This window comes from Alexandromys fortis, unplaced genomic scaffold (genome assembly GCF_014885135.2).
Source record: "Alexandromys fortis isolate MF-2015 unplaced genomic scaffold, M_Fortis_MF-2015_v1.1 scaffold_75, whole genome shotgun sequence".
Lineage (NCBI taxonomy): Eukaryota > Metazoa > Chordata > Mammalia > Rodentia > Cricetidae > Alexandromys > Alexandromys fortis.
The window spans coordinates 8168006-8178612 of NW_026067956.1; the positions used below are offsets into that span (position 1 = coordinate 8168006).

The 10607-nt window shown below is 44.0% G+C and overlaps 1 protein-coding gene across 3 annotated transcripts; it reads right to left on the minus strand.

Annotated features, from left to right (window-relative positions):
• Nucleotides 1-9727: 9727 nt before the first annotated feature.
• Mrpl57 (mitochondrial ribosomal protein L57) lies at nt 9728-10603 on the minus strand. Of its 3 annotated transcripts, none has more exons than XM_050152180.1 (2): nt 10512-10603; nt 9728-10171 (listed from the first exon to the last, which is right to left on the minus strand). In XM_050152180.1, the coding sequence occupies exon 2, from the start codon at nt 10161-10163 to the stop codon at nt 9855-9857; it is 309 nt and encodes a 102-aa protein (XP_050008137.1). In that variant the 5' UTR covers nt 10164-10171; nt 10512-10603; the 3' UTR covers nt 9728-9854. The 3 variants fall into 3 exon arrangements, with proteins under 3 accessions (XP_050008137.1, XP_050008135.1, XP_050008136.1); XM_050152178.1 differs by having other exon boundaries at nt 10490-10591; XM_050152179.1 differs by having other exon boundaries at nt 10476-10586.
• Nucleotides 10604-10607: the final 4 nt, after the last annotated feature.

Sequence of the window (10607 nt, forward strand, 5' to 3'; positions counted from 1 at the left end):
TCAGTCCTTTGATGTGGGGTGGGGAATATCTTTTCCCCTTCAGTAGGTTGCCTTTTTGTCTTACTGTGTCTTTTGCTTTACAGAAGCTTCTCAGTTTCAGGAGGTCCCATTAATTTATTGTTGCTCTCAGTATCTGTGCTACTGGTGTTATATTTAGGAAGTGGTCTCCTGTGCCCATGTTTGAAGACTACTTCTCACTTTCTCTTATATCAGGTTTAGTGTGGTCAGATTTATGTTGAGGTCTTTATTCCATTTGGACTTGAGTTTTGTGCATGGGGATAGATACGGATCTGTTTGCATTCTTCTACATATTGACATCCAGTTATGCCTTCATCATTTGTTGAAGATACTTTTTTCCATTGTATAATTTTAGCTTCTTTATCAAAAATCAGGTGTTCATAATTAATATCTGGGTCTTCGATTCAATTCCATTGATTACCCTCTGTTTTTATCCAGTACCAAGCTGTTTTCATTACTGCAGCTCTGTAATAGAGCTTGATGTCAGGGATGCCCCCGGAAGTTTCTTTATTGCACAGGATTGTTTTGGCTATCCTGTTTTTTTTTTTTTTTGTTTTCATATGAATTTGATTATTCTTTCAAGATCTGTGAAGAATTTTGTTGGGATTTTGATGGGGATTGTATTGAATCTATAGATCACTTTTGGTAGGATTGCCATTTTTACTATATTGATCCTACCTATCCAAGAGCGTGGGAGATCCTTCCATTTTCAGTATCTTCTTCAGTGTCTTTCTTCAAAGACTAAAATTCTTGTCAAATAGGTCTTTCACTTCTTTAGTTAGTGTTACCCCAAGATATTTTATTTGTGGCTGCTGTGAAGGTGATGCTGCTCTGATTTTCCTCTCAGCTTCTTTATCATTTGTGGATAGGAGGGCTACAGAGAGCTACTAATTTTTTTTTTTTTAGTTGATCCTGTATCCTCCCAAATCACTGAAGGTATTTATCAGCTGTAAGAGTTCTCCGGTAGAGTTTTTGGGGTCACTTACATATACTATCATATCATCTGCAAATAATGAAAGTTTGACTTACTTCATTTCCAATTCGAATCCCCTTGATCTCCTTTTGTTGTCTTATTGCTATAGCCAAAACTTCAAGAACTCTGTTGAAGAGATACAGAGCTTTCAGGTGTGCTGTTAAGTCACTAATGTGGTCTTTCTCTTTTCTTTATGTGAGCACTTAGTGCTATGAACTTTCCTCTTAGCACTGCTTTCATAGTGACCCATAGGTTTGGATACGTTGTGCCTTCATTTTTTGAATTCAAGAAAGTCTTTAATTTCTTTATTTCTTCCTTGACCCAGGGTTCAGTACTTCATGTTCAATTTCCATGGGTTTGTAGGCTTTCTGAGAGTAGTATTGCTGTTACATTCTAACTTTAATCCATGGTGATCTGATAAGACACGGGTTATTCCAATTTTGTTTTGTATCTGTGGATGTTTGCTCTGTTTCTGACGATGTGATCAATTTTTGAGAAGGTTCCATGAGGTGCTGAGAAGAAGGTATATTCTTTTGTGTTTGGGTGGAATGTTCTATAGATGTCTGTTAAGTCCATTTGATTCATAACATCTTTTACTTCTCTTATTTCTCTGTTAAGTTTCTGTCTGGTTGACCTGTCCATTGTCGAGAGTGGAGTGTTGAAGTCTCCGACTATCATTGTGTGGGGTTTGATATGTGATTTAAGTTCTAATAATGTTTCTTGTACATATGTGGATGCTCTTGTAATAGAGGCATAGATGTTCTGGATTGAGCCTACATTTTGATGGATTGTTCCTGTTATCAGTATAAACTGTCTTCTCCATCTCTTCTGATTGATTTTAGTTTAAAATCAATTTTGTTAGATATTAGGATAGCTACTCCCGCTTGTTTCTTAGGTCCATTTGATTGAAAAACCTATTCCCAACCCTTTACTCTGAGGTAGTGTTTGTCTTTGAAGTTGAGATGTATTTCTTATATACAACAGAAAGCTGGATTCTGTTTTTGTATCCATTCTCTTAGTCTGTGTATTTTTATAAGTGAATTGAGTCCATTGATATTAAACAATATTAATGACCAGTGGTTGTTACTTCCAGTTATTTTTTGGTAGGAGTGTTTGTGTGTTTCCCTTTGGGTTATGCTGGTGGGGGAGGTTATCATTGCCTGTGTTTTGTGGGTGCAGTTGGCTTCCTTGGGTTGGGGTTTTCCTTCTAGTACTTTCTGTAGGGCTGGGTTTGTGGATATGTATTGTTTAAATCTGTTTTTGTCATGGAATATCTTGTTTTCTCCATTGATGGTGATTGAAAGCTTTGCTGGGTATAGTAGTCTGTGCTTGCATCCGTGGTCTCTTAGTGTCTGCAGCACATCTGTCCAGGACCTTCTGACTTTAATGGTTTCCATTGAAAAGTCGGGTGTAATTCTGATAGTTTCACCTTTTTATGTTACTTGGCTTTTTTTTTTTTTACTTTGCAGCTCTTAATATTCTTTCTTTATTATGTATGTTTTGTATTTTGATTATTATATGGTGAAGGGATTTTTTTTTGATCCAGTCTGTTTGGTGTTCTGTAAGCTTCTTATACCTTCATAGGGATATTCTTCTTTAGGTTGGGAAAGTTTTCTTCTATGATTTTGTTGAACATGTTTCCTGTGCCTTTGAGCTGGAGTTCTTCTCCTTCTACCCTTATTATTCTTAGGTTTGGTCTTTTCATGGTGTCCCAGATTAACCAGGAGCTAGAGAAAGAGCTCCGTGGCTAAGAGCACATACTGCTTTTCCAGGGGACCAGAATTCAGTTCCCAGCACCTATAATGGTGACTGATTCCAGCTTTGGGGAATCCAACAACTGACCTTGGCAGACACCTGTACTCCCATGCATATATCTACATACAAGCATACACATACACAATTAAAAATACCTTCTAAAAGGGTCAAAGTGTTGTGTTTCTGTGGCCTTAGTCTCAGGAGACTGTAGGTTTGGCAGTGGTCATTGAGGTTTCAGGTGCTCACAGTCTGACTCATTTCCCTTCAGGAGTTGTATTTGGTGTAAGAATAATTACGTATATTTGTCTGGCAGTGGATTTACCATGATCACAAAAATGGTTTCCCAGGGCAAGGCTTATCTGTTGCACCGAGAATGTGCTGACCTGCAATTTCCCCTAATGTAGGAAACCCAGCTGGATCGTTTGTGGTATGGGAGACTGTATTCATGCTCTACCCTACAAGGAAAAGAGTGTCCATTACAGTACTGTTTGAAGCAAGAGAAGACTGAAGTGCCCTGTGTCTGAGTCCACTTTTGTTTGCACGTGCAGTGGAGTGTCTAAGGACATGTATAGCCAAGCCTCAGGAGGGCTGCTTCCAGAGCCTGGAATAGATAGCGGCTGCTTCCATGTATGTCTTACACTTTCCTACCATATGCCTACATTGGGTTTTAAACCAAAAAATTTCCCATAGATAGTCCACATCAATGATGAGAAAACTGTTGGATGCTAGACCATTTGAGGGTGGTCTGCCTCTTTCATACACATATTTCATGCACAAAGATTCTATAGGACTTGTACTTATTTTAAATCTACTGGGCCAGTGCGATAGCTCTGCGGGTAAAGGCAGTTGCCTCCAACCTGAAGTCCTGGGTTTAGTTCCAGGAAGCCAGTGTGCTTAGTAGCCAGCGCATGTGCATGCGCGCACACATGAATATAATAAAATTTAAAACTATTCCAAGAAATCAGCTAAGCTGTCATGCTAGTAATCAAAGGAAAACGCTGACTTTACATGAAGACTTGGGAAGTAGCACTGATTAGATGGAGGTCTGAGATGTAACCTCTGGATGAATGCCCTTAGGAATGTACACAGGAATGTGCAGAGAAAGCGAGTTGTTTGGAGGGCTTTTTACAAGGCACTCAATGTCTTACATTGCACTTACAGAGACACCATGAAACCATGTAAAGGTTTCCTATAACTAGATAGAAAAGTTGGGGCATCCCTGGGTGTGGGTGTAGTTGAATAAGCTTTTAATTCTAGCTTCTGGAGGTAGATAGAGGAGGATACCTGAGTTTGAGGCCAGCCTAGTCTACATAGTTCCAGTACAGGACTACCTACAGAGACCCTGTCCAACAAAACAAAACACAAAAGCATTGAAGTATATACATGGGAAAGACCTTGAAGATGAAGTGAAAATAAAAGTTTTCAGGAACCTTCACACATGATGGCCCAACGGCAGTATTTATAAGTTCCTTCGCCATCTATTGAGCTGCACAGGGCGAGTGGTGGAAATGGCTCAAGCAGCTGTCTTCTAGTCAGTGGGTATAGACGTGGGCACCTTTAAGGACCGGGGTTCTCTGGCAAAGAGAGGGCTAAGATGGTTAGATGGTAGTAGCCAGTGAGAGAATTTTTTTTTTTTTTTTTTTTTTTTTTTTTTGTTTTTCGAGACAGGGTTTCTCTGTAGCTTTGGAGCCTGTCCTGGAACTCGCTCTATAGACCAGGCTGGTCTCGAACTCACAGAGATCCGCCTGCCTCTGCCTCCCAAGTGCTGGGATTAAAGGCGTGCGCCACCATCGCCCGGTGCCAGTGAGAGAATTGAAGACTGCGTGGGCTCTGAAGATGTCTGGCACAAAGAAATGGCTCGTTGCCACTTGTGGCAGCTCACACCTGTAATCCCAGCACTCGGAGGTTGAGGCGGGATTGCTCAAATTCATTCTGAACTGTAACAAAGGGCTGTCTCAAACACACACAATGTTAGCTTAAGTCTGACTTCATTGGCCACTGGTAGTAATGGCCATGGATTTGGAAGATTGATCAACTCCAAGTGAACCTGGATGTAGAGTGACCTAGCTTTGGCTCTGCCTTTTTGGCTTTTGTTTTTTTTCCTATTCTGGGTCTAGAACTTGGTAAGGAAGCAAACACTACTTCTGAACTATACCTGCAATCCATCCCTTTTTCTTTTTTGGCTTTTTGAGACAGGATTTCTCTGTGTAGTCCTGGCAATCCTGGAACTCGCTGTAGACCAGACTGGCCTCGAACTCAGATCACCTGCTTCTGCCTTCTGAGTGCTGCAATCAACTTCAATCTTTTCAAATGAATGTGCTGCCTGTATCATGCTGTCCTTTCAAAGTGTGGGGATGTAGATGTGTGCTGGAAGTAGTTTGAAAAACTCACTTTCCATATAATCTCAGCACTGGGGGAAGATAATTTGTAAGTCAGTCTGGGTTACATGAACCTGTAACAAGTCCCAGATCTTAGCACAACATAAACCATTGTAGTGTGATGTTTTATTTTGGCTTTTTTAAAAACTTTAACTTTATTTCATGTGCATTGGTATAATGATGTCAGATTCTCTTGAATCTGGAGTGACAGACAGCTGCAGGCTGCCATGTGGGTGCTGAGAACTGAACCTGGGTCCTCTGGAGGAGCAGTCAAGTGCTCTTAACCCTGAGCCATCTCACCAGCCCCTATTTTGGCTTTTTGCGGGTAGAAAGTAGGAAGTGTAAGAATAAGTAAACACACTTATTCTTAGTTATAATGACCCAGCCTTAGCTTGTTTTGTTTCTAGCCAGCTTTTCTTAAATTATCCCATCTACCTTTTGCCTGTGAGCTTTTATCTTTCTCTTCTGTAAATCTTCCTTTCACTCTCACGCCCATGGCTGCTGGGTGACTGGTCCCTTATGTCCTCCTCTCCTTGTTCTCTTGCCACGAGCTCTTGTTCCTCCCAGATTTCCTCCTAGTTATACTCTCTACCTGCTAGCCCCGCCTGTCCTTGCTCCTGCCTCACTCACTATTGGCTGTACATTTTTTTAGGACCATCAGGTGTTTTAGACAGGCATAGTAACACAGCTTGAGTTAAACAAATACAGTGGAAACAAAAGTCATACACCTGAAAATATTCCCCAACACCGCATAATGGACATGGACAGAAGCAGCAACACCTGCCAAAAATGAAAACAAAACCTAATCCATCAAAGTCCAGAGTTCTGGGCAAGTCTCTAAATGTCTCCTACCCTTTTTTTTCTTCTTCTGTAGTTCTGCTTCTGGCTAACTGTTCTTGTTATGGGAAATATGTCAACCCAGGTGTGTTTTCGAGGACTCAAGTGACAAACACCCAGTGTAGTGACCGACTGGCTAATAAAGTTTCTATTGACTTGAATCTGTGTGAGTTGTCCTCACACATCCTGTGGACCACACCCACTGCCCATTTTTGTTGTTGTTGTTTTTTTTTTGGTTTTTCGAGACAGGGTTTCTCTGTGGTTTTGGAGCCTGTCCTGGAACTAGCTCTTGTAGACCAGGCTGGTCTCGAACTCACAGAGCTCTGCCTGCCTCTGCCTCCCGAGTGCTGGGATTAAAGGCATGTGCCACCACCGCCCGGCTCCATTTTTGTTGTTTTGAGAGGGTCTCACTATGTAGCCCTGTCTGGGTTGGAGCTATGTAGACCAGACTGGTCTGGAACTGTCATCTGCTATGCCTCCTGAATGCTGATCAAAGGCATCCACCAAGGCCAACAAAATCCCCTACTTTTCAGGCAGGGTATGGAGCTCAGTTGGCAGAGCCCCTGTATAACATGTGACACCCCAGGTTTCATCAGCAGCACTATCAAGTTTAATAATCTAGAGAGCTGGAAAGTTTGTAATGTGATGTTCACATCACTTGGACTCATTCATGCCAGAGTTTTATCTCACAGGTTGGAGGAGGGTAGAAAGTAGGAAGTGTAGCATGATTATAAAAACTCACAGATATTGGGGTTCAACCTGAAGACCAGAAAAGCAGTCAGCCACTGGCTCTTACCTTGACCTCAGTCCGAAAATGATCCTGCCTCCAGGAAACTGCAGCTCAGAACGAGACTGGGACTGAGAGCTGTCTCCTGTCTTATATTCCTCTATAGGGCTGGGATTAATGTTGTGCGCCACTACTGCCTGGTTCCTATAGCAAACTAGTGTGGCTGCTGGGATTAAAAGTGTGTATCATTGCTGCCTGGTCTGTAAGGCTAGCCAGTGTGGCTGTTTTACTTTTCTGATCCTCAGACAAGCTTTATTTATTAAAATACAAATGAAATGCCACTGTAAGGAAGTGGAACGATTCCTTCTAAAATCTGTGTATTAGAACTGTTGCTTCATGTGTGTATTACCCTGCCCTGTGAGTGTAGTGATTACCTCTCAGCCCTCTGCTTAAATGTCTAGTTTTGCTACATGTTTAGAAGTGCTCACTACGTGTTAAGAGTAGATGTATGGATCACGTATTAAGTGTACTAGTTTTGTTTATGTCCATGAGATCTAGAAGAAAAGGTAGTTGACTCATTTGCTGTTGAGGAAAGGGAAATAGGAAGCAAAAGGATGAAGGGAAGCATTCATAGTTTTCACTTTGTCTCGTGAATCACAAACTTTCCTGCAAACTTATAAAAAACTGTAATGGCCAAATTACAGAGAGAAGGTGGATTATAAGCAAAGAGGCCTAAACAGTCCCAAGTGCAGACTTGACTCAGCATTTCTGAAACACTAGTATAATTCCCTCTATATGAACAGTGACTAAGCATCTGTGGGTCGCTGGGAAGATGTAAACCAGAGTGTCAAAAGCAGCAGTCTCTGGACTGTAGACCTGAATTATCCTTTCATTAACTTGCTTTGCTACCACAAACAGTACAGAAGGGAACAAATTCACTACTGTTTTCTGTGACTGCAGGGTAGCATTTTGGCAGTGTCAGTACACAGAGGGTTACTGCCACCTTAAGACTGTTCCACACACTACAGTCACGAAAAAAAGACAATATAAATCATTCTACTTACAGACCCTTCTTCAAAGAACGAAAATATAGAGATGAACAGTTGTGGGGGAGTCAGAGGTTGTTACAAGGAGCATGAAAGACCCTGCAGTGATGGAACCATGGTGACAGACAACTGCAGAGACCTGAACACACACAAACGCGCATGCATATACACTAATGAAGTCTACCCAGGTTCTACAGATCATACTAATATCAATTTCTAGGTTTTGGTTTCTGTTTGTTTTGGTTGTTTAAGACAGGCTTTCTCTTTGTAAACCAGGTTGAATTCACAGAGATCCGCCTGCCTCTGCCTCCCGAGTGTGGGTATCAAAGTCCATGCTGCCACCACCACTACTGGACAATTTCTAGGTTTTGATATGTTAGAGAAAAAGGTGTTACCATTGAGAGACATTGGGTAGTAGTTAGAATGGACTTGTACTTACTTTCTTTTTTGGTAACTGTCTATGAAATCTCCAATTCAAGAAAAAAAAGATTAAAAAGGAGGACTGGGCATGGTAGTCCATACCTCTGCTCCCAGCACTCAGGAGGCAGAGATAGGGAACATCTAAGTTTCAGGCCAGCCTGGTGTTCATATCAAGTTCCAGGCCCACCAGGACTACACTGTGAGATCCTATCATGGGGGAAAAAAAAGAACCCTAAGTTGCTGTGCGTTGTAGACCCAGCGAGCTACCCGGGAGCCTGAGTCAGGATCAATTTAGTCCAGAGGTTCAACAACCTGAGCAGCATGGTAAGACATAGTTCAAAAAAAGCCGTGTGGGTTTTTGTTTTGACAAAACAAAAAATCTTGTACTCAGTCTGTCTCCATTTAGTATGGACAGGAGTTCCAGGCCAGCATGGGCAACATAGGAGATATGCTCAAGAAAAACCAGAAACTTTCCTGTTAACAGTTTTAATAAACATTGTTGTTAGTTTTTGTTTTTAAAGATAGAGTTTCTCTGTGTGTAGCTTTGCCTGTCCTGGAACTCACTCTGTAGACCAGTCTGGCCTCTGCCTCCCAAGTGCTGGGATTAAAGGCGTGCGCCACCACTGCCTTAATAAACGTTTTTCACTTCACACTTCCACCCATGGTGCTCAAATCCTGAAAGAAAATACCCCTTTCTTTTGCGAAATGGTCTCACGTATCTCAGGCTGGCCTCAACCTTGCTCCACAGTGGGCTATGACCTTGTCCTTCTGATCTGCCTCCACCTCCAGAATGCTGAGATTCCAGGTATGCTCCACCATACCCAGCTTACTGTGCTGGGGAGTAAACACTCTATAGACCAGTGGTCCTCAAACTTCCTAATGCTGTGACCCTTTAATACAGTTCCTCATGGTGTGGTGACCCCAACCATAAAATCTTTTCATTGCACATTTATAGCTGTAATTTTGCTACTGTTGTGAATCTTAAATGTCTGTTTTTTGATAGTCTTAGGTGACTCCTGTGACATGGTCATTCAACATATCCCATCACCCAACCGACGGAGTTGCTCCCCACACATAGGTGCTGCTCTAGACAGAAACTAACAAAACTCGTACAGCAAAGTCCTAGACAAGTGTCTCAGATTAGACTCGTCAGGTTAGTCTTATAACAGCATTTAAAAAAAAAAAGGCTCAAGGTGCGAAGGGGCGCCGCTAATCCCAGCGTTAGGAGGCGGAGGCCAGTGCATCTTGTGAGTTCAATACACAGGGAGACCCAGCTCCAAAAAAAACGCCACATTTTACAGTGGGGCAGGGAGCCAATGCCTTTCATTCCAGCACCTGGAGACAGGCAAGGCTACCGCAAATTTGAGGTCAGGAAACAAACAAACCACAACTGACAATCGATCAGAAATTACGCACAGTAGCAAGTTAGAGCCCCAAATATTCTTTCCTTGGCTTTCTGAGGCTGGGTCTGAGCACACCAGCAGAGATTTCTCTCCCTCTTCCTCCTAAGTGTAAGGGTCACAGGCGTGAGCCAGTGCTTAGGGAGAGTCCCAAATATCCTAGAGGAAACAACTATTAATCACGTTTGCTTTAATAATATTCTGGTCGAAGGTTACATAAATTACATTTTCCTTCAGCTCCGGGACCAGCAAAGTACACAACAGTCTCGTCTCCATGAGCGCAAAGGTGATGACTCCGGGTCAGGACCATTTCTTGGTGACGTTGAGATGGCCCAGCTGGTCGGCGACGTATCTATGCTCGGGGAATCTGGAAGTGGCGGCCGCCTTGATGGCCTCGAACGCCAGCGCCCGGCGCTGCGCGGCGTGGCCGAACTCCTGCTCCGCCGTCATGTAGGGCATGCTCAGCCAGTAGTGGTTCTCGGCCTCCACCTCCAGGCGACGCAGCATGTTCGCCTTCATCTGGGAAGACACGTTCCGTGGCCGCCGGTGCTTTCCAATCCACTGCCGGCCCGGAATGCGGCCGCGGAGGAGGGAGGCGGTGAGGAACATGGCGCCTCCTGAGGAAAGGACACGGAAGCCGGGGTCGCTGAGATCCGGAGCCGGGAAGCGAGCAGCGTGCGTGCCGCGCTACCTCCCACGTCCCGCGCCCACGCCAGGGCACGCTCTGCCCTTCACCGGAAGTGGCGGACAGGGGACCGGGCCGATGCCAGGACACGCTCTGCCCCTCACCGGAAGTGGCGGACAGGGGACCGGGCCGATGCCAGGGCACGCTCTGCCCCTCACCGGAAGTGGGGCACCGGTGCCGACCACACGGCGGGGGACGATGGCCCCCCAAAGAACCCGCCTGACCCTCGAACTCACTTAGACGCTCTCACCTCCGAGTTCTCAGACACTGACCGAAGCGAGGACGCACGCGCGCCCGAGTTTCCTCCGGGGCTGGCTGGGGCTCCGGTGCGAGATCTCCGCTCTCGCGAGAGTCTTCTGCGCGTGCGC